Source organism: Pagrus major, chromosome 19, assembly GCF_040436345.1.
Source record: "Pagrus major chromosome 19, Pma_NU_1.0".
Classification (NCBI taxonomy): domain Eukaryota; kingdom Metazoa; phylum Chordata; class Actinopteri; order Spariformes; family Sparidae; genus Pagrus; species Pagrus major.
In genome coordinates this window covers 17701573-17725702 of record NC_133233.1, presented here as the reverse complement: position 1 = coordinate 17725702, position 24130 = coordinate 17701573, and the positions used below count along the sequence as shown (strand labels likewise).

The window sequence follows — 24130 nt, the reverse complement described above, 5'->3', positions numbered from 1 at the left end:
TGGGTAATGCAGCTCAGTTCATTCTGCTGTTTGGCAAAGTCAAACGAAAGTGTCTGGACTCAACTGAAGCTAATCACTTCACTGACGGTTTCCCCTCCAGTCTGTTTAACCAGAACAGTGTGCACAGTCTTCCTCTGAACAGGTTTTTTTGTATGCTACACACCTGAAGCATTAGAAATTAGGCTCATGGTCTGAAATTCATTTAAATTTATAAGTGGTTTCTTAGTTGATACGTTTGTCTTCCTGTCCCCCTCGTGTTTGCCCAGCATGAGCCAACAGGTGCAACTCCAGTTCTATCAAAACCAAACAAAAGACGTTTGCCTGGTGTTGTGTTGGGCAGAGTGTGAAGGCGTAGCTAGAAATAAATGAACAGATTCTGCTCTGATCCGGAGCCATTGATGAACAGAGAAAGAGCTCAGAGGTTACTTTAAAACTTCGGGTTAAAAAAGTGGATTCATCTTCACTCCTATTTATTAACCTGACTGCAGCAGCGATCCGCGGAGGTGACCTCCATTGTCGGGTGTTTATGTTCTGTAATGTTGAATGCAGACTGCAGCTACAGGAGCAATGTCACTTTACGAGTGACATTCTCCAGAGAGGAGAGGGGAAGAAGAAGCAAGAGAATCGGAGTATCTGCTGAGTGCTGAGTTTAGTGATTGACCTGAACTCAAACACACAGATGACATTTACACCCCCTCCGTGTTTTGATGCGTGCCAGCTTATGGCTAATGTACAGTGAAGTAATCTGGCTGTAATGTAAGCAACATGAATGAACAAATAATCCCGTGGTCAGACTCAAGGTAATGTTTAAGTTTTGTTCATATTACATTTAGAAGCATTTGCGGACTTCCTTCCTCACTCTGCAGCTACGGGTGACCAAATGAAACACATTGTTATCTTGAGTAAATTTGTGAATTTCTCAGGGTTTCAACATTGTAGGAAAAATTTGAAATAATGTAAGTACACAACTCAACACAATATATAGCAAAGGTCTAGTGGTTTTTTATGCCAATGGACCCACTTTGCCCTGTTGGTAATACTGACCTGTGCGACCCTTCAGGATGAGGGAGCACTGAGTTTACCAAGTGTGCACCTTGCTTCAGCTGTTCTTGTCAAGAAGACTCAACAGCTTGCTCCAGACATTATGCAACACAGAACCAAAAGGACCTCATGTTCAGATTTTCCTGGTCCAGTGCAAAACAATCTCATAGTTCAAGCCATATTGCGACATGGAAACGGTCGTGTAGTAAACAGACTTTATGTTATGGCATTTTTGTGCGTTCTCTGTGTATTTCCACATTGCACAATGGATGTGTTTATCATTTGTCGTATTAATGACTAGAACATTGAGTCTGTTTATAAGAATGAACTCTTCAGCAGTGGATAATTAATCAAATAAATTGCCACTAGCGGTGCAAAGATTTCCTCAAAGTCTTGTTGTCTCTGTGTTGCATGTCGCAGTATTGTCTGTTAGGGTGTCGCCAGGATGTAAAACAAATCGAGTAGGGGGAGGTGGGGTATGCAGCTCGTTCTGCTGTTTGTTATGTGGGTGTAAAAGTTGCACAAATGCCTCCTTTAAAAGGCATTAAAGGCCTTTATTTTCCTGCTAAATCAATTGCTTCTTTGTGTAAAAATGAATAAACATTCAAATATTATTCCTGCTATTTGCATGAACCTGAAAGAATTCTTAGATTGTTAGAGGATGATTCATGGAGCGGCACACAACAGACAACACATCGGCTTCATTGTCGAGAGTTTATCAGTCACTCTTGTGCCTGTTGGCTCGAGTGTAGCCACAAAGAAACATCGAGAGCCAAGTTGAACAAAGGAAGGAAATCATACTCAATGCTTGAAGTCTGTTCCAAGAAGTAAGACTCACAGAAAACCTGTTCGGCCTTTGTGTGGACAAATTAATACATGGCATGCAAAGCTCAGCGACGGCAAATACGAAATATACTCAGATTATTGAATGTGCTTCCCTGGTCACCAGGTTTTGGTGTGACTTTGTTTTTTCCTGCCTCTTCAGGCTTTCATTGCAGGGGGTTAGATTTGTCACTTGCAATGTTAACATCTGCTGAGTTTAAGAGGCTTATATTAAGTTTCACTGCCTTGAAAAAACTGTGCTTGAAATATATTAAAATATACTCAGAACTCAAAGGGTGATATATCCTGGAGATTAAAACAAAAACTGTATTGTCATTGTCACAAATCGATGATTACCTGTTGATCCACAGGAGAGTAGTTTTTCTGGTAGTCACCTAGATCAGATGCATTAAGGAAGAGCAACGGGAGTACGACAGCAGCCCAACAAGTACAGGGATAAGGATAAGCTCCATGTGAGGCAGACTCTCAGGAATACATTATTCAGTAGCTGTCTCACCACTTACTTAACAAACTTAACCGAGGATGGAATTCTGCATTTGAGCTTTACCTCAAGCCAAGAAGTCAAACACAAACACACAGGCTACTTTCTTTCTCGTGCCCTTTTGACTTTGGTGATTCTCTGACTGTTCTGTTAGCACCACCAGCTAGTCAAAGTTTTCACTCATCCTGTGAAATATATCAACTTCCTCTACATGGACTCGCACAACATTTTGTGCCGATATTCATGGTTCTTCAACAAAGTATTTTAATGACTTTGATGATCCCCTGGCTTTTAGTGCCGCCATCAGGTTAAACTTTTTTAGACTTTGTCAAATACTTCGGTTTATGACTAAATACGTGCCAAACTAATGGCGTTACCTTAACTTTCTGCAAATGTTCAGCAGACCAACCCCCAGTGCTGACCCTGTTTTTTTCCTTTGCCATCCAGCATGAATGTGTGAAGGCGCAGCTTTGACTGCTACCTCAGTGAATAAGAACTGAAGGCTTTCCCCGATCAGGATGCTGTGAAACCTTTACAGTCCTGCTACTGTTAAAAGGACACCAATTCCTCACTCACTGGGTGGCATATCTTGAGTAAAAACACACCGAACAAGCCAAAATCGAAACACTTTCATCTTAAAATGTTCATTTTGTACTGAAAGTCTCTCACAAACAATCCTTTTCTTTCACAGGAACACAGGGTGGCAGATGTATCTCAGCCATTTCACTGCACAGATGTTATGTTACAGGCAGCATATTTGGTCATAGACATGGTTTATAATTAAAGACCTGGGAGGTCGGCCCAGTGTATACTCTGCAGCATCCACTTCTCTGAAGGAGATCCTGCCCAGAGGCAAGTCAGACCGCTGGTGCACCAAGCACAGCTAAAACTAGACATTCAAAAGTGATAAATTATAAAACTGGCAAGCTGTTAAAGCTCTACTGTGGATAAGACACTCTTTTCTATGTTTTATTATTGAGGGACAGCTGAATCGGTGTGTAACATGTTCAGCCTTAATCAAATATTAGATAGCAATCCCAAGGTTCCTGTTTAAGAAACATGTTGGTATCAGTTTATCATTAAGTATTCAGGGGTGTAGTGGGAGAAGAGATAGTAGAAAGATAATTCAGCCTTCATGAAGTAGGTCAGTAAATGTTTCATGACAGAACAGTGGGTATGACTTAATGCCAACCAGAGGATGTGTGTTGTGTTGGCGTGGGAATGCCAGTGTTTCTGTTCTGTGAGGAAAACTTTTAATTGTGTGAGTGTGGTATTCATTTCCAAAGGAGGAGAGAGGAGGACAGAGACTGATAGTAATGGCTCTGAAGATGAAATACGTTTAAAAGCTTCTGACATGACGTCTCAAGGGCAGAGTAGTTTGTCTGATGACGGCCCTTCAGTGTGGAGCAGCAACCATCAGTGTCAATCCACAAAGCAAGCATCATTAGTGCTGCCGAACCTTGAGTTTGGGTGAAAGGCCTTGATATATTGCCTGCGACTGTTTTTCAGTCCTGTTCCTGCATGTTTTAGATGTTTCACTGCTCCGACACACCTGATTCAAATGATCAGCCCCTTCATTTGAATCAGGTGTGTCGGGGCTACAAACCATCCAAAAACATGTAGGGCAGGGGGCACTCAGGGATAGGACTGGAAAACACTCATCTACACCATTTAAATGCTGCTCACATGCCAAAAAAGTGCCAAAATGAATAAAAATGATGTTTTTGTGTCTGACTAAGCATAAACACACTCAATAAAATCTGTTTTATGGCAAATGATGTGGCTGGTAGAGGCGATGTAATGTAAAAGTTACTCACCAGTCTAAAATATGTTATTTTATTCTATTCTCCACAAATAAGACAAATAACACTCAACACTATATCTGTTTCTTTCAGTTGTCACTTTGCATTAGAAGGTAGCAGGAGCGCAGGACCGCCATAAAACAGGAAAAAAAAAAGACAACACAGTAACTTGTCAGCTCGCTACTACCACAGTGTGGCTACTACTGTCTCGTAAAGTTATCACTCATAGTAGATATTGCAATGATATTTTTATTATGAATTCTTTTGGCCAGGATAATCATTGAGTGACACACAAAACAGCTGGGAATAGAGGACTGTTATATGATAATCTGAGGAAATTAAAATGTACTACAAATATACACCTACACTATACTATAATAATGCATTTTTCTTCACATAATACTTCATTCAAAAATATAATGTAGACATTGTAACACTGACAAGAAGCTGTACACTGCCTCTTAGAGGCTGGAAAAAATACATGCACAGTCAAAGAAAATGGCCAAATACAACTCAAGTACCAAAAGGAACAAAACTTTATTTACAAGTCATTTTTTTATCCGTTTCAACAGATTTGAGTCATTACAAGCATCGCTGCAGATGAAATATTTAAAACCGAAAGGCAGAAAATGTCTATTTACATCTCAGATTTCAATACGGAGAATAAGTCAAATTAAATACAGAAATAATATCACAAAACCAGGTGTTTGGACTTTTTTTTTTTAGGAAGAATGCAAAAAGGCAACTTCAATCTGAACTTTCTGCTAATATTCTGGTGAAGTACAGAACTGCAGGCTGTGCAGTGACGTTCTGGATGCTGTATGCATGTCCTGCAAAAGTAGAACAGTAACGTCAGTACACGAAAACAAACAAGGCACAGTAAGTTTTATAGGTGTGCATCAAAAACGTGTACAATTACAGTTAAATGGTCTTTTATTTTAACTTCCCAAGGAGCAATTTACTGAAATACAATGAAACATCTTAATTCTTCCTTAATATCTGTGATGATGGCGTATTCTTACCACATTGCACCATGAAGGATTGTCCTGGACTGAAACGGGACTCACTGCCGTTGATGGTTACACTCACAGAGCTTGTTAGTAAGTTAAAAACCTTTAAAGAAAATAAAACAATGATTAATTAAAGACAGCATTTCAAGAAATCTGGTGAACAAGACGACGGAGATGACATAAGAACACAATCACACGAGAGATAAGAGTGAGAAGTCTACTGACTGTTGTGGCGCTGTGATCCACCCACAGAGGCTTCTTCATGTAGGAGCCCAGCAGGATTTTCCCACTACAGAAGGAGCCGCCATTCAGATCCACCATTAGGCCAATAGCTCTGCCTTGATAGAAGTACCAATCAAAGTGGTCCGGACTGATCTCAGGACCATCTGCAATGATATCAAACAGGAAGAATTATTCAATGACAGGTCTGGACAATAATTACTCATGTTTTACACCCTTTTGTAAAGACTATTTGATGATAATACAGAGTTTTGATTAATAATATGGTATCTACGTTACAGATAACAAGCAAAAACTAATTAAAATGCTTTAAATTCAGATATGAAACAATGTATTATGTGAAAATGAGTTGTTTTATCATATATTTTGGGATGGATTGGGACGTCTGTGTGATTAAGATTACCGTGCATATTAGCGTCTACTTTTGTCCACATTTTCTTGCATTTCCTGGTTTGTTAAGATTTCATTTACAAGTTTAATTTTATTTTTAATAACCAAAACTACTAGGATGATTATTATCAGTCACATAACATCTCTGAAAGACTTCATACAGAATGCATAAGGTATCTAAATAATACTGGTATAACATAAGACATATTTTAAGTGACTTTAAACCTGCTCAGCTCCATAAAGTAGACAAATTATAAAGTCACTGTAAGTACATCTGTAAATGCTTCAAACAGTGGCTTGTTTAGCAGACATTTTATTTTCTTACTGTCGACGGTGGTAGACCAGAGACTCTTAAACCACTCTGTCAGGTTGGCCGTATCCTTCGGCTGTAAGATCAGCGGTTTGAGAGGAGGAGCACACAGGTCTAATGCAGACAGAACAGCCTCGCTTCGGTTTGACGGCAGAACTGGAACAAAGTAAAGATGAAAGTAGAAGTTAATCATTTAAAAGAAGAGGAAAAACCCATTTAGTAGGCACACAATCAAGGATCAAATATTTGTCATTTATGTCGATCGAGGTGATAATGAAACCACCAGAGGGAGCGATGTAACCTGGTGATGTGAGCTACACATCCAGATGTGAAAGACCGAACTGCTGCATTTTCAATTCCCAGCAGAAGGTGAAAGGGCAAAGAATAAATATTTCAGTGTGGCTGCCCACATTCAGGACACAACAACTGTCAAAGTGGCATCTTGCCAAGACTGAGCTCAAATGGGTATTTCTCTCTACTGTGCCTGGAATGAACGTTTATATTTGAGCTTACATTCATGAGTTACAACCTTGACTTTTTAGGTTGTTTTGTTAGTGTAACAAAACTTCTTTCATTTATCATCACAGTACACATTTATTGGGCTACAATCATTTTTAAGCCATGTAAGAAGCCCTGTGTACACGCTCTGTCCAAAACAGCACTGAGAAACACCCTGACAGTCCTATTATACTATATTTTCATATTCAATATTTCAATTAACACTGCTTGTGCTCTCAGACTGAATTTGTGTTAAAGAGTTGTATGATTACTTGTTAAATTATCAAATTCATACATTAAAATGTGGGGAAACACCAAAAGATGAAAGGAAAAATACAAATTTTCAAGACAAGGGTGTTAGTGAAGTGAAGTAGATATATTTATCTACAAATAATCAAGTATATTTGATGTGTTTTATGTTTAAAAACATACTCATATCATCATTCTCCTCAAACTGTTCCAGATCAATCATGGAGGATGGCCCGCTTCTGAGGACTTTCAACCTGCCAAAAAATAACAAAAAAGTTATAAACTCACATAAACCAACACCAAAAGTTTGTTCTTGTCATTTGTTTGGTTCTTATCCACATATCTATAATCCAAAAAATTCATATGTAGAGCTATTTAAAAGAATGTTATTGTGATGTCTATTTATTTAACAATGAATGTATACATTTTGTAGTATAAAAAAAAACTCGTACAGACAAAAAGAGGGAAAAGTTTCCTTACGTGTTCTCTGACTGACAGTTGTCATCCTCTAGGGCCTCGTGGTTCAGGGGACCATTGGACTCACCAGCATCCATACTGACATTGTCTTCATGTTTCTTGCTGAGTGTTGTATAATCAGTAACAGTGACTTCCACAGCAGGATGTGCAGTGACTTTACGTTTTTTACTCTGACCTGCTTGTTTACTGCTCACAACAGTTGGTGTCTCTGTTAAAATGTCTTTAAACTTGGCCAGAGAGCGTTTGACAGTCTTTGGAGCCGACAATGGCTTCACTTTCAGTGGAGGCACATGAGCTCCCCCTAGTGGTTTCGGAGAGACAACCATGTTGCCATTTATGGGCGTCCCAAGTCCAGGAGATCTGCTCTGTTTAGACTGCTTTTTTCTTTCCTTACGAGGTTTGGGCCCCTGCTGCTGGGGCTGCGAGGAGACACTCTCTACATCCTCCCGCAGGCCATTAGCAATCCACCAGTTACTGGTAGGTTTCCTCCTCCGTTTCTCTGGTTCTGCTGCCCCGAGCTGCTCCCTCGGTCCTCTGGGAGAGACTGGCGCTGGTGAGGTGGATACTTTTTCGTTAGGGACGTGATGGTAGACTCTTTGAAATACCTGATCCCCTGTAAAACATCACATCGTAGTCAGTTACAAAGCATATTGGTTATATGTTTGCAAAACTCAAATAAACTGAAAAAAGATTTCAACTTTAACATAAAATAAAACTTTTTAAGTTGGAGGTAGATGTTTTTATTAACATCAGTAGGATTGTGGTTGCAGGACTTTCTTACACTGTAGTATTAGGTACATTTTCTTCAGTAAAGGATCTGTGTGTTTACCTGTGTTTTGGCTGTGCTCTCTGGGTGCAAAGACCAAAGGGCTCGACTCTGCAGGACCCTTGTCTTCGTTCGGGACCTCCTGGTCCTGCTCTTCAATCTGCTCTGCCTCACCCATATCAAATACTTCTGATGCTTTCACCTTATCTGGAGTGTCTCCTTTTGTTTTTCTGTTTCTGTTCCGGCTGGTTTTCTTTTCTTTAGCTTTATTTGTCTTCTGACTGGGTGACGGCGCAGGCTGATTTGTTCTTTTCATACGTCCATCCTTCTTAGTCTTTACAGGAGACGAGACTGCCGCGATGGGCTCCTTCCTGCTCTGCTTTGACCTTTTCATTGTAGGCTGGCTGTCTGTAACCTTTGTTTCCTCTTTGCTTGGAGAGCCGCTCACCCACCACTGTCCAGGCTGCCTCCTCTTCCTTTTCCCAGGACTCTGAATGTCTTCAGATGAACTCTCTTTAGACACAGCCGGTGGTCTGTTCTGTTTATCCTTTACATCCACTTGTGTTTCAGAATTCATGATTTCTTTCTCTGTAAGAAGAAAATACAAAATATATAACAGTGTATAGATGTTCACATAGATGCGTATAGTAAGTTTTACTGTGATTTTGAATGTTTAGATAAATTTCACACTGCATCTGTTAAAATCTCTCTCGTGAAATTGGTTAATTATATCAATCCTTGGAGACTACAAGAGCAGCATATACAGAACATTTAGAAACATTTACACTGATTAACTTGAGATAAGAACTAGCATAAAAATTAAATATTAGCACATAGGAAGAGATTTTAACAGAAGGAGATTACCTGGAAGAGCATCTACAGGCTCCTGACTTTGCTCCTTCTCGGCCTCAACATGCACCGTCTCTATCACTGCACCAGATCCCTGCGGCACTTTTTTGTCCCTCTTTAATGACTTTGCCCTGCTTGTCTTGGCATTTTCATTCCCATCTTTTAAAGACTTTGATCTCTTCATGTCAGCTTTCTTTTCCAGAGTGGGCTTCTTTTCTTCATCCGTTTCTCTGCTGGTTGTGTCTTTAGGTGGCTCCTCTGCCTGGTCACTTTCTTCAGATGATGCCTTCTTGAGTCTTTTCTTTTTGTTTGGTTTCTCTTGTTTCATTAAGTCATTTGCAGGAGGATCCTCAGGAATGCAGAATTCATCCATATCATTTCCAGGCTCAGTCACCTCATTCTTCTTCTCTTTCACTTTCATCTTCTTCATTTTCTGATTGACAGTCTGACTTCCCGGTTTGCTGCTTGCCTGTTCAGCTTCCTGCTGTTTTTGTGCAGTCTCTATAGGGCTATCCTTTGCTCCCTTGTCAGTTGAGCTGTCCTTGCTGTTGCTGGAAGTTCTGTTCAGTCTCTTACTGGTGGCACTTTTACTCGGGATGGAAAACCAAAGAGGTGTATCATCCTCCAAAATCAGGAAATCGTCCTCTGGCTCAGGAGGAGGGGGTGCTTTTATGGGTGAAAGAGACTTCCTGGAACTTAAAAACAAATATTGATTGGATTATTCATAGTTTTAGTACAACATTACTTTGTATACCTATTTTGGTTATTTTAATTTTTCAACGGGAAGGAACTCTAGTGACAACTTATTATGGTGCACTCTTATCTCAACTCACCATGAAGGTTTGGGCTGTATAGCGTCTCTAAGCTTCTGTAGAAAAGTCGTCATGTTGTGTCCCACTCGGGTGGGCGCCTCAACAGGTGGCTGCCTCTGAGCGCTTTCTGACTTTTTCTTAGGAGCTGAGACTTCAGGCTCCTCTCTCACTGCTGACACGGGTGGGTCTGTGTTTTCTTGCCTGGATATAAACAAAAAGAAAACAGGACAAAGTTCTTTAGTTACATTTAAACAATGCACAACATACTTCACTGTGCCTGCTGCATCAAACAATTAATGTGTGAGGTTTTGCTGTATTCGATTTTTATCATCAACTATTTTGTTTGACTTATTATATGGCTGGAAACGTCTGTGATATAAATCTAATAATTATACTTATATATATATATACTTATATTCTAACTGTCATGTTTATAACCAAGATTATTGTAAAATATTAAGCCACAGTTCATATCTTAGGAACAACACTTTAATGACCGATTTCAAGAGATGCCAGACTTGATCATCAGCCAGGACATTGTATACAAAGTTAGCAAATCTTAATGCAAAGTAATAAATGAACACTCATTAGTTCTTACTCTTGTGCTTTTCTTTTGCCTTCCAACTCAGCTGTTTGAGGTTTCTTGGATGCTTTTTCTTTGGCTGGCTGACTCTCTTTGCTGCAGAAAAAAAAAATACACAACACATGCATGTAAGTAAAAACTCAAAAAAGGCATTCCTCAAGTAATGAACATAGGTTCCAGACAAATAAAGGTCAAACATTAAAACAAACTGGAGACTGTATACTGCGATCACTTGTATAGAGGACCCTTACCATGATTCCTCCCCCTTGTTTTGGTGACTGGGCATCTTGGGTTTGTTTAAAGCAATCTTGCTTGGAGGAGACTCCAACTCGGAATCATCAAATCTAGAGGGAAAGAAAATTGTTTAAGCAAATGTGCTGTAGATTAAACAGTGAAAATTTACTGGCTCTCGCTGTTAGTGCTGACCATCAGTATTGACAGTAGAATCCTACACTTTGTATAAACTAAACCTCTGAAATGCAAATAATCATTCAAAGAATTTATTTCAAACAACTTATTTCCCACATGAAAGGCATTATAGTTACTTACTGCTCTGCGACAGGCCCGTTGCACTGTGGTTTCTGGGTGGGTAGGGGCTCTGCCTCTGCCTCTTCTTTTCTTTCATCCTCATATGCAAAGAGGACTGGGGACATAACTGTGTGTTTTTCATTATCCATCTCTACTTCACCATCCACAATTACTTTCTCTTCAATAGGGCTGGATGTCTTCATTGGTCCATGCACTTCAAATGGGTTGTCCAAATCTGTAATAAGGAAAAGCAGCACCCTTTAACAAGAAAAACTTTTCTAGACAATCACCCACCTACAATGCTGTACTGTATGAGTTCTCTCCCCAGAAAGCTTAACAACCATACATATCTGGCCTCACCTAGCCATAACATCCCACATGAAGGCACCCCCACACATGGTTTAAAAGCCTGCAACTCCCCCTCCAGTTAGTTAGAACTGAGGAAGCCTTTCGGATGTGTGAAACGCCCTCCAAGAAACTGAAACAAGTCCAGTTGCCTACGATAAAGCACTTAGAATTACCATGACTTGGATGACTGAGAACTGCCATCAACACTTTTCTAAACAATACAAAAAAAAGCAGACATGTGACCTGTACGTTTAGAAAGGTCAAGTATTTTCACAGTGACATACAGGCTTGAGTCTCTCACCAATGTCTAGTTTTGGACTGGGTGTCCCCGTTGCAGGATGTAGGACGTCTCCTTTAGGTTCCTAAAGAGTTACAAAACATATATTTCAAGGCTCAACAAATCTAAAGGCATCAAATCTTTTCTAATTCAAGAATTCGAGACACTTTTTGACTTCTTATTTGCAATGTCAGCAGAAGTCCCCATAGTTAATGATCATGCATTACCATTTCACAATTTAGAGGTTTTTCTGTTAGTTGTCCTTCCCGCTGTGGGTCTGGAGGAGTCTCCCTCTCAGTCTGGTTTGTGTCAGTCCCGGTCTCAGAGATCTGGAGCAGAAGTGATTGAGGAACTTGGTCATCCTCTTCAAGCGAGGATGGCTCTGAAAAGAATAATGAAGTATAGGTTAACATAATGACAATGCAAATCAACCTGCAAAATATTAAAGTCAAATAATCACACACTCAACTCACCCAAGTCATCAAACATCTTATCGATGTCTTCCAATTCCAGCGTTCCTACCCATTGATTAGATGTACTGAAAACACAAATGTTGATATGGTGACTAAAAGACCAACATTTCAGCATTCTCAATACAATTAAATCTGCATTAAACATAATTTCAATAAAGCAAATTTTACAAAAAGACATACGACATTCACAACTTGAATACAATGTGACAATAAGTGTTATATATTATTTAAAATAACAAGGCATTCCCTTTAAATTACTTTTAAAACATGTTCTTCACACGTACCTTTTTTTGTTTGGAATGTAGCAGAGTTTCCTCTTTGGTCTCCTCTGTGAACAGACAGTTAAAGAAAAAACAGCTAGTTTTTAGGTAGGTTGCCAGTTTATTAGGAACACAAAGCTGAAACTGCTGCAGTATGTTTGATGCAACAGTCCTTGCTCACTTACATTGGATGGACACAATATTACAGCCCGAAGTATTACGCAATACGGTTCACCAGCATCACAAGCTACAGCCTCATAAATGACCATGATTGTGAAGTTGAAACACCTCTCTCAACAACAAAAACTAAACACTACCTAAACCGCAGGGAAGCTTGGAATAATTGAATGGCTGCTGTTTTGGTTTCAGCTAACTGAGCTTGTTTATTCTTGTACTCGGCACCCGAGTGTTACGTTACAGCCCCTTCCTCTCGGTTTCGGTTAACGTTACATGTTTGTTCAGCCCTCTTTCCTCACGGCAACAGCAGAAGATAGAGACACATAAAGCAGAAACTAACTTACCAAGGTAGGGTAGTTGTCCTCCATTTATGTTAGCTAGCTATTTCTAACGTACGGCGCTAACGTTAAGTGACTGTTCGCGACAGTTAACCCAAGCTAATGTTTAGCTAGCTAGCATTTTGTTTTCAATAACTGCTCTTCGTATTCGGTTAGCTCCCGGAATGCATATATTTGAACCCGCTCTCTGAAATCAAGCCGTGACTAAATATTTAATAGAGTGAAAGCTGATAAGACCGCTATTTCGTTCATTTGATATCCAATGTTAACAGGTAGCACAATGGCGCTGTTTACAAATTGTAAATAACCCGCGCACTGATATCCGTGGGCTACTTCCTGCCCTGAGTTCGGCCTCACAGACATCCCTATCGCTACTTTGGCAGATGCTTACGCACAGTTTATATTTCAAAACCATAAAATAAACTTGACTACATCAACAATATGATATAAGCTGAACTATATTACTGGTGGAGCTTGTTGCTGATGCGCAAAGCCTTTGATTGCTACGACTTTGCTGCCTGAAAGAACATACTCAGGGAAATAAATCACAATTCACTCGATGTTCTTCTTCTACGTTTTAATTTCCGGCAGTTGGCACTTAGCTTTCCTGCCCCCTACAGGTTAATCATGGTCATGATAATTATATCCTTAAAATGTATGATAATAAGATGATTTAAATATTCTTTTGGGGTTCTTTTTCAGAAAAAGATCTACAAAAGTCTTCCCCAGTTTTCCTTGTTGTTTCTGTACATGATCAACTTTTAACAAATGGCTTAAATTCTAATAATATTTGATAATATCCATGATGTTATGATAGACTTTTCTTTAGTAGTAAGTCTTCTTTAATTGTGATATTCTTGTTCATCTGCCACAGTATTAAGAAAGCACCCACATTGCTGCTGTAATGTTAAAACACTTTGTATCGTGCTTGATAAACTGCACAAATCCTTTATTTCAAATAAATATGTCAAGATGAGAAAAGTACAGTAAGCACTGGAAGGGAACATCCAATATAAAACAAACATACTCTAAACTCTGGAAAATGGTAAAGCATACAGTCTATATTGTAAAGTGTATGATAACAGTGTGATTGCCCTGTGCAGTGTTGTAAAACTATCCTTATCAGAGCCTAATTAGTTGTGTTAGCAATGGATATGTTAGAAAAGAGCCATAAAAGGTTCAGAGATCAGTCAGACAAATAACCTTTATTACCTTATTTTTACGATGCAAATTATACCAGAGTGCATTTTAAATAATACTGTGTGAGATCAAAATTTAATAAGATTTATTAAAGGTGCACTATGTAGTTTTGGAGAAGAAATTTTAATCAGAAAAGAAAGATCTTCATTGACTGATTTCTTTTATTTTTTATGCCTAAACAAACTAAAACTTTGTTTTCATGACTGAATAAACAATCTGACCTTAAAAGACAACACAATTTCATACTGTTTTATTTTGTTTATATTTGGCGGACCCTGCCACCTTTCTAGCTTCAAACAGTGTTCTGGGGACCTTATTTTCCTCTGAGAACAGCTTGTTTATTCAGTTATGGGAAGAAAAAAAATACTTCTGAGTTTGTATTATTACCTCATTTATATCTGTAAATATTAAAATTCTGAGTTTGAAATTCTTCTCCAAAACTACAAAGTGCCCCTTTAAAAGTTTCAAAATGAGACAAAACACACCAACCGCACAACTGTTTTCTAGCACAAATGAAATCACGTGTCAGTGTGTGACATAAAAATGTTCAGCTAAATATCTTTTTCTGCTTCTTAGCAATCTCCTTCGGTTCCATGGCGTCAGGACTGATGTCTGTGTACAGCGGCTGCTTGATGTGTCTCCACACCACCAAAACAATCCGAATGGCAAACAGCACGCAGGCCAGGGCCAGAAGCACGACTGAGAGAAGAAAATCTAGTTAGTCCACATACACTAGTGATAAAATGTTACTATAGTTGGACCACTGTTTCAAAAGCCCTCTAACTAAATTTGCTTTCACATATTACTACGATCTTGTCAGTGTCTTACCAATGAAGATGCCATTGCGGCTGGGCGATTCAGCATTGTAGTTTTTGTCATAGTTTCCAGACAACGCCCAGATCACAACAGGGTAGACGATGAGGATGTACCTCACATGTTTGTCAAGGACAAAGTTTTCCAAAACAAACCTGTGAAACACAAAGCACAAACACATTGCCTCACAATCTCACTGATGATTTTGCACATTACCTCTCTAATTTATTAGTATTTCTAAATGAACTTCACCTACCACACAAGCAGAACAACAGACAAAACGGAGTACGAGACGGTGGCAGCATCCAGTGGGGACATATTTACTTCATAAGTCAGTACAATGGCCACGTTGATTAGTGTTGCAATGGTTGTCCATGTTGTGTAGACCATCACGCCATTCTGAACCTGCACATATCATACATCACATTAATTAAACACTGACGTACACTTAATGATGCAAATCCTGTATGGCGGTCGTACTAACCAGCACACGGATGAGCCACAGGTCGGCTTTGTGGTATTTCTTGAGCCAGGGTCCATAAATATGTAGTCCATGGCAGATGAAGAATAGCATGGAGTAATTTGTGCAGATGACCAGGAAGAGAAAAACCAGTGCAGCAATCATAATTCTTTAGAAAGGCACAAGAACAGCAGGAAAATACATTTAATGGCTCTGTTTGGATTAGTTTCTATGACAGTAAAACAAAGTGAGACATAAATCCATACTATACACGACAGCAAGCTTAAAGGTGCATGTTTAAGAAATTTAGTTGGTCAAAATGTAAAATTATCAACAAAATGTGACGAAGCAAGAGTTGTGATGTTGCAGAGATATCTATACAAGTTTGCATGTTAAACAGCTAGCCCTGGCACGTCATTGCTCATAATGCCTCTGTGAGCTCCCAGTCTGGACAGCTAGCTGCACGGCTAACTGAGCTAACTAGCTAACGGCAGCTACAGCAAACGAGAGTAAGCCGTTAATGTGATGAAGTTGGAACTCAAGAGGTGGCCAATTGTTACATATTGCACCTCTAATTGTAAAAAGAATAGCCACATGAGACATTTAAAACCCCTACCCGTTGTCCCAAACAAGCAGCCAGCCGATATTGAAGCACAGATTGATGCACCAGCTAACGAAGAATCCGTAAGGTAACACCGCAGGGCTGCAGTAAACGTAGCCATAGCCGTTCCTGCAAGAAGAAAAAAAAAACACATTTCCACACTGTGAGTCTCCTCAGAGCAGCAATTATCAGTTTAGAGAAATATTCTTTTCTGTGGCTTTTACAACTTCTGTTACACCTAAATTTGTCTCATATCATCCCAAAAAGCTATTACAAAGGCACAGATTGACCAAGGTTTAAATATTTTAGGTCTCTAACAAGAAAATATACAATTTTGGCCCCTACTTCCTGCAAAGTCCTGAGACGATGTAGATAACCATTGCTGTCAGCCAGACGTAGATGATACTCCAGATGTTAAAAGTCCATCCTGAAGGTGTGATCTGGGTGTCAAACAAATCAGACACATTGCCTGTAGTGGTACTATAAGGACCTGGAGAAAAATGCAAATAATGAGTGCGATGGAGAGAAATGTAACACATTAAACTAATATTTGTGACTGCCCAACATTCTTAGGGTGCACTCACACTTGGCCCAGTTGCTCCGTACCGTGCCAAAGCACAATTGTCCCTCCTCCCCAGTCCCCACGCTGGCCTGTACTCACATTGCTCCGGACCCAACCGGGCCTGAGCATGGTTGCCTCTTGTTCATACGTGTACATGTTGCGTACCCGTGCTTGTGCGCATGCATGAGTGACTGTACCATGCCGTAGCACACCTCTTCCAACCGTGCCAGGGCCAAGGAAGTGTACTGTGCTTGAGCACGGTACAGGGCGCTCACACTGGTCAAACAAACTGGACTTTGGGGTCAAACGTTCTTAGGCACAGTACGGACTGCCTAGTGTGAGTGCACCCTTAGTGTGTCTATTGACAGTATTAGTTAACTTCCTCTACAAGTTAAAGGGGCACTATGCAGTTTTGGAGAAGAAATTCAAACTCAGAATTTTAATATTTACAATATTAATGAGGTAATAATACAAACTGAGAAATATTATTTTTTCCACGAGTGAATAAACAAGCTGTTCTCAGAGGAAAATAAGGTCCCCAGAACACTGTTTGAAGCTAGAAAGGTGGCAGAGTCCGCCACATATAAACAAAGTAAAACAGTATGAAATTGTGTTGTCCTTTAAGCTCAGTTTGTTTATTCAATTTATTCAGTCATGAAAACGAAGATAATTTGTTTATTTAGTTTGTTTTGGCATTCAAAATCAGTGAAGATCTTTCTCTGCTTTCAGTATTTAAAATGTCTTCCCAAAAACTACATAGTGCACCTTTAAACTAAAGAAACTAAACACAAACGAGAGATGGGTAGCAAAGCTTTAACTCACCAAGTCCAACTACAGACAGCCCGTTGAACACCAGACTTATTGCAAAGCCAACAAGAAACACCACTATCGCAGCAAGACGTCCAGGATTATGTTTTGCCATCATGGTCTACTGTGAAAGAGGAAAAACATTCAGAAATGAAAGGTTTTTTTTAGTTTAAACACATCCACAAAACTGCAAAAAGCTTCTTAAGAAGACAAATTGAAGAATTACAATGGATATATAGATGACCGATGAATTCTTTGGTACATTCAGTACATTGTAGCGTTTTGCACTCAATGAGCAAATAGATGTGAGCTCAAAGAAACTTGCTTTCAGCTTCACTGTCGATGACCTGCATTTGAACCTGACCTCTCTGAGGAGTGGGAGAGCGATAACAATCAGTCACCTTATGTACTTTAGCATGTAAGTTGCCATTCAGACACTTGCACAATGTTAAATGTTTTTACCTAAATCACAAGCTCTCCTGTAACCTTTTTTTAAGATTGTCAGCAAAAAAATAAAAAGTAATTCTAAGGAAATTATCTCCCAGAATTCAAAATAACAACGACTGAATACATTATATATCAAGTTACAAAACTACTTGTGTAACTTCCCAAAGGTCCACATGCCACCGCTTTTCTAACAGGATCATAAAACGTTGGCAGCAAAACAAAAAGAGTGCCAGCATGATAAAGAAAAACGAGACGCAGGCCTACCTTTGTCTGTGCGAGGAAGCAGAATACTGTGCAGAGAACGAGGGGTTGTCCGTTTTATAGAATAACCAGTTGTGTAAGATGAAGTTTTACGACCACTCGGGGCATCACGTGCACCTCTTATCTTGGATGCATTTCTGCAGCAGAGCAGTGAATTGTAAAAACAAACTGTCAACATTTGTCCCCATATGATCCATAGTTCAGTGATTCATCCATTAATCTGCTGATCAGTGAATTTATTTTATATTAAAGTCACAATTAAACAGCTCAAAGTGACCTCCTCTGATGTTTTGTCTGATCAACAGTCTAAACTTCAAAATGACTCAGTTTACTTCAGCTGAAGGGAAGAAAAACAAATGTTTCTGGCTTTTTTTGAATAAAGTTCATTATACATATAGAACTTAAAGGTTCTGTATATAACATTATGAACATTAATATAGCAGCGAACAAATATTTGCTATATAAATATATAGTGGAGTCACATCGCCACCAGAGAATAAAGTCTCACTTTGTGTATGTGTTGTGATCCAAGCTTCTCTGTTCTTTGTTTTCGTGACCCTGCTGGCCGCCTAGATGGTTCCAACTTGACTCAGAGCTGATTTTATGTCTATTCGAAGCTAAGTAACTTCATGGGTACGTTAACTTAAATTAGCTAGCTCTTAAATTAGCTCTTACCAATATTACGAATTTGTTTGCCAATGTTGAAATGGCTAGATGTTGCTGAATGTTGTATATAGCACCTTTAAATGATTTTTATCAGTTATCAAAACAGTACCACACATTTTCTGATAATTGACAAATCAGCTATTCAGTCCTATCATCCATCCTTTATCATTATTGTTAATGATCCTTCCTTATTTTTTCATCACTATATATTACTGCATCTCGAGTGACCTATCAGGGACAGTGTTGTACTGTTAGAGTATTTATTATTTCTTATATGCCACAAATCATTACAGAAAAGCATGACATAAGGGAAATCAGTATTTATTTATTTGAAACAGTGTACAAAGTCAAAATGCATGAACAAAAATGAACAATAAACATTGTAAACAGGAGGAAGGAACATTATTACGACTCCTGCGTAACTCCCATGTCACATTTATTTTTCAGAAGCTTAAAGGTCTCTGAGGCAAAATTAACCAATAACACTATACAAAGCATATAGAAATATATCTCACACAGAAGCTGATTACAAAAATGTTTATTTTAAAAAAGCATCCACTCAACATTTTCACTTAAATATCCTGTTCTGCTTCTCAGCGATCTCCATCGGGGACATGTCGTCTGGGCTGACGTCTTTGTAAAATGGCTTGTTGATGTTCTTCCAGGTGACCAAAACTATCCGTGCGACAAACAAGGCACAGGCTGAAGCCAACAGTGCAACTAGTGGAAAGAAAATATCAGAGGGAAGTATTAGTGTGCAAACTATCTGTGTCTCATTGCAAGTATATGACTTAAAAAGGTTTCATTTATTGTTTTGGTCAAGATGTGTAAGTTCCTCACCAGTGAAGATGTTATTGCGAGTCGGATTTGCAGCGTCATAGTTTTTCATGAATACTCCCGTCAGTGCCCAGATCACCGCAGGGTAAATGGTGAGAATGTACCTCACATATTTATCGAGAACAGAGTTCTCAAGGATAAACCTGTGACAGATCCAACACATTAGCTTTTGGAAAGACTTACTGAAGGTAATCCAGAATGAGAACCTGCTTTGCACTTACCACACAAACAACACTACGGTCAAAATGGAGAGTGAGAGCGTGGCAGCGTCCATCTGGGACATGTTCGCATTACTGGTCAGCACAATGGTCAAGTTAACAAGGGATGCAATGGTTGTCCATGTTGCATATATGGCAAAACCGTTCTGAACCTGCAGTAGAGACAGCAGAGTAGACTTGCTGAGATTTGAGATTTGACTTGTGAGATTTGACTCACAAGATGTTAAACACAAGCTTAGAATCGAGCTTCCATACGCACCAAGACACGGTGGAGCCACAGGTCGACCTTGTGGTATTTGTTGAGCCAGGCTCCGTAGCTGTGGAGACCGTGGCAGGAGAAGAATATCACAGTGTAGTTAGTCAAGGCGATGAGGATGAGGAAAACCAGGGCAGCGACCATCAACCTTTGATAGGGATGAGAAATAATAGAATGTTAGATATCATGGTGATTTCCAGCAACTCGTGTGTTGATTTTGTACTTTTCCGCCCATGAAGTCAGATCTATTTTATCTACACGTGGCCCAGGATCACACAGAATGCATTTGCCTCAGAGGGCAAGAGAATATTTAGCTCACAACTGTTGTGGTATTTGAATTTTGAAGAGAAGTTACCTGTAACTCTTGTTTACTTTTCAGGATTCAGTTTATCCTGATACTACCTTGCCTCATAGGGCTTTACAATCTGTACATAATACGTCACTGTCTACACTTGAGCGATGCTACTTGAAAATACATTTTAAAAAAAATAAAATACAAAGTGTCATAGGTAGAAAACTGACAGTGGAATAAGTTAAAATTGTCTGAAAACAAGCCCCATTCATCTCACTGAAATTCTACTTTTAAGATCATTGTGTGTAATGACATATTTTTGACAAGAGCTATATATATTATCTAATAATAGACAATATACTTTGATTATTATGTATCAGATTCTTTCTTTTGTCAGTCTATCTGTAAACACTTGGTTCAATTAAGAAAAGATTGATTTTCAGAATAGGCAGAAATAACAATATTAAAATTAAAATATGGAGAAACAGAATGACACACATCCATTTTAAGTTGCTTTATGTCTGAAATATACAGTTTCTGTGTCATATTACTTGACTTTTGTCACTGAACTGGTCCTGTATACATTTATGCCTCATTAATTGTATTAATTGCAGGTGATGATCTATATTTTGGAGTCTTATGAGCCTGTGAGTTACTTCCTGTGTCCTACAACACTCAAAGACATGAAGGTCAAGTTGACTAGAGATTCAAACTCCCTTCACAACCTTTGAATGTGTCGCTGTGCTTTTCCGCCTTTAACCGCGCTGGCATAGCCTCAATTAAAGACTTGAGCATGAACTAGAATTAGCATTTTTCTGTAAAAATGGGCTGTGAATAAACATAAAGCCAATTGTTCAATTATAAGAATTCATTAAAATGACATTTCGTGTCCCGACTCACCTTCTGTCCCACATAAACAACCATGAAATGTTCAGGCCCAGATTCAAGCACCAAGTCCAAAAAAATCCACATGGCAAAACAGCAGGGCTGCAGTAGACGTAACCGTAGGCATTCCTGATGAAAGAAATCACAGAGGTAAATGTGTATTTCAGCAAACCAGATACTAGGAGACCAAGATAACCATTATTTATTAGTGCAACTGTATGAACATAGGAACAATACAAAAAGTACATACTTCCTGAAGATGCTGGAGAGAGTGTAGACCACCACCAAAGCCTGAAAGATGTAAATGATCGACCAGATGCTGAAGGTCCATCCTGCGGGGGTGATCTGGGTGTCAAACTCATCTGAAATATTACCAGTGGACTCCAAAAATGGATCTGAGGGACAAAAATACATTTTTAAAAAATCACAGAGCTGATCACAAACAGTGTGGATCCAAAAAATGACTCTAAAGACTTATTTTGACACACTTGGTGGTGACTGAGTCTGATATTACAAAATAGAGCATGAGAACTTACGCATCCCCTGCCCTGCCAGAGCACTGAACACCATAGTGATGATGAAGAAAATCAATGCCAGCACGATGGTAATCATCAGGTTAATGTTGTGTTTTGCCATTGTTGCTGAGTCAACAATCTGCAAACAAGCAAAACACATTAAAACACACATTATAAGGTAAAAAACAGAAACAAATTTGGGCATACCATGTTGATAATTCACTCTTAAAATCAGTTTGAGCTTTTTAAGCCTTTGACGTACCGTTTATTGTACCTTCTTGGTTGAAAGCAACACGCAGACTGCTCTTGAGGAGGGACTTTATTTGCATTGAAACAAGTCTGTTGTGTAACTGCGCATACTATCTTTTATGGCCCCTCGGCACGTGTGCATGTTTGTCACTTATATCATCAAAGTTTGCAGATGTCCTCCTTCTGTCCCCCGTCTTCAAACGAGGAACGAAATTGATCTGTGAATCAGTGACGACATGAATTCCTATAACTTTAGATGAATGATTCTCTGTATCATAACTGTGGTTCATTATTTTACACATTTATGAAAGAGGCTAGACTTTGCCCCTTGCAGTATAGCCGTGTTTGGTAACAGGTCTTTATCACCCAATGACATACGTTTGTGGCCCCCGCAGGTGCGACCAGAGTCTCTTAATCTTCAGTGCTGATGAGAATGAAATGTTGGCTCACTTCCAGCTGGAGAAAGGGTGGCATGGCAAAGGTGGTGGGTGCGGGGTCGCCGTGACTTCTGGAGCTCATAACAAGTTTATTACTGTAGGTATCATGAGGATAGGAACAGAGAGTAAACAGACCCTGAGGTCTTGGATGGGCTATAAGACGCTGGGCTGGGACAACTTTTACTGGATTAAAGGATGTGTACACGTCTTCCACCTGTGCATCTCCTCTTTCATCTTTCTCCATCAGCTGCTTCGACCCACAGTTTTCTGTTTTTTAACCAAGAGATCAGTTCACATCTTGAGCAGCCAGCTGTGAACTGATCTCTGTTTTATCTCTGTAGGTGCCAAGTTTGATAAGCTACAATAAAATAACCACGTCAAATTATAAAACACTCGACAGTGGTGGTATGTAAGATCGTGGTTATGATGTTGCATTGAGGACACTTTACAAATACATTGGCTCCTGTGGTGGATCCAGCCTGCATGCTGCTGCTGCAATTGTCCCATTAGCATTAACTGTCTATATATGAAAAGCCGGTCATACTTTGTGTTTGATGGTTTGATGCACATGCTGATTTGATGACGCTGTGTTATGTTGGCACACTTATTTAGGGAGAATGCAGGACAGTCATCAATGGTCTATTTTTATCGCTGTCCTAATGATTGTGCTTGTTCATTGATGCAGTGCTGCTGAGCCTGTTAATTCATGTTTGTTGTTTCTCTTTTTTTTGCACTTTATGCTACAAAACCAACTGCCCTTTATAGACAAATGATGTTGAACTTGAACCATTTTCATCGAAGTTCAATTTTGAGGTACTTGTACTTTAGTATTTCCCTGCTTCTACTCCACTAGTGTACATTACAGAAGTAAAATACTGTACAATTTACTCTAATTTACTTAAACTTATTAAAAGATCTATAAGGATCACTTTTCATACACCTGTTTAGGTCCTGGTACATATTTTTGCTCAACTAAATACATTCACTCAAGTGTTGTTCAATTTTGAGGTACTTGTACTTTAGTATTTCCCTGCTTCTACTCCACTATTGTACATTTCAGAAGCAAAATATTGTACTTTTTAAATTAGTTTAGATTAAAGTTTTACACACAAAACAGATGATGACTTAATTGCATCTTTCACATTGAAGCATCAGTTATATAATCCAATATGATCTATGAGGGGTCATTGTCCAAACACTTGTTTAGTAACAGCGATTTATCACCTGATCGAAGCAGTTTGTGGGACCTTGAAAATGAATCGAGTTATGAAATGCTGACTTGCTATCTGACCTCAGTTACTTAAGTTGACTAATTTAAGATATATTTTCAGTGGTAAACCCAAGTGTACTTAAGCAGAATTTCAGAGGAAGAAAATGTGCTTTATATTCATTTATTTGAGATTAATGACATAAAATAGTATACAAAGATTACAGAAAACTATGCAGTAGGAAACTGGTTGAAATGTAAATAATATCATATCATTTTTGAAAATATCTGTCATTTTCCAACAGAACTTAGGAAAGTACAATGGACTCTACCATGTTCAATGTTTGTTTGTTTTTAAATTACATACAAAAGACGGTTTTCAGTTTCCTAAATGTCACTTCGACACTTGAGTGTTTCAAGGTTTGATAACATGTTTTGTTGAAACAGGGAAGGTGTGTGATGAAACTATCCCTCCCTGCACAGCAGAATGACAGTAACACATATTGACCAAACAACGTCAAACATGAAACTCTTAAACACACAACAGGTATGTAAACATGAACACATGACCAAAACATCTTTTAGTCCGTACAGTGTCATCAGTCTCTTGGTGTCCATTGTCAGCTGGTCTACCGGGACCGGGAGCCTGGCAGCTTCCTCGCCGC

General features: G+C 39.1%; 3 protein-coding genes across 3 annotated transcripts; all 3 read right to left on the bottom strand.

The window, feature by feature from the left end:
- Positions 1 to 4680: 4680 nt before the first annotated feature.
- On the bottom strand, positions 4681 to 13069 carry LOC141014970 (uncharacterized). The gene is made up of 17 exons (XM_073488915.1): positions 12759 to 13069; positions 12262 to 12305; positions 11978 to 12042; positions 11732 to 11886; positions 11529 to 11589; positions 10901 to 11114; positions 10603 to 10695; positions 10367 to 10447; positions 9790 to 9969; positions 8972 to 9651; positions 8171 to 8695; positions 7345 to 7954; positions 7048 to 7118; positions 6133 to 6273; positions 5403 to 5563; positions 5190 to 5280; positions 4681 to 4997 (listed from the first exon to the last, which is right to left on the bottom strand). Exons 1-17 carry the CDS (start codon positions 12780 to 12782, stop codon positions 4915 to 4917), a joined length of 3279 nt encoding a protein of 1092 aa, XP_073345016.1. The 5' UTR covers positions 12783 to 13069; the 3' UTR covers positions 4681 to 4914.
- A 1430-nt stretch (positions 13070 to 14499) lies between these two features.
- On the bottom strand, positions 14500 to 16544 carry LOC141014332 (uncharacterized). The gene is made up of 6 exons (XM_073488071.1): positions 16411 to 16544; positions 15842 to 15955; positions 15250 to 15394; positions 15022 to 15170; positions 14781 to 14920; positions 14500 to 14651 (listed from the first exon to the last, which is right to left on the bottom strand). Exons 1-6 carry the CDS (start codon positions 16542 to 16544, stop codon positions 14500 to 14502), a joined length of 834 nt encoding a protein of 277 aa, XP_073344172.1.
- A 2593-nt stretch (positions 16545 to 19137) lies between these two features.
- Positions 19138 to 21890, bottom strand: LOC141014331 (uncharacterized). The gene is made up of 8 exons (XM_073488070.1): positions 21835 to 21890; positions 21594 to 21711; positions 21308 to 21452; positions 21073 to 21186; positions 19884 to 20028; positions 19628 to 19776; positions 19410 to 19549; positions 19138 to 19289 (listed from the first exon to the last, which is right to left on the bottom strand). Exons 2-8 carry the CDS (start codon positions 21691 to 21693, stop codon positions 19138 to 19140), a joined length of 945 nt encoding a protein of 314 aa, XP_073344171.1. The 5' UTR covers positions 21694 to 21711; positions 21835 to 21890.
- Positions 21891 to 24130: the final 2240 nt, after the last annotated feature.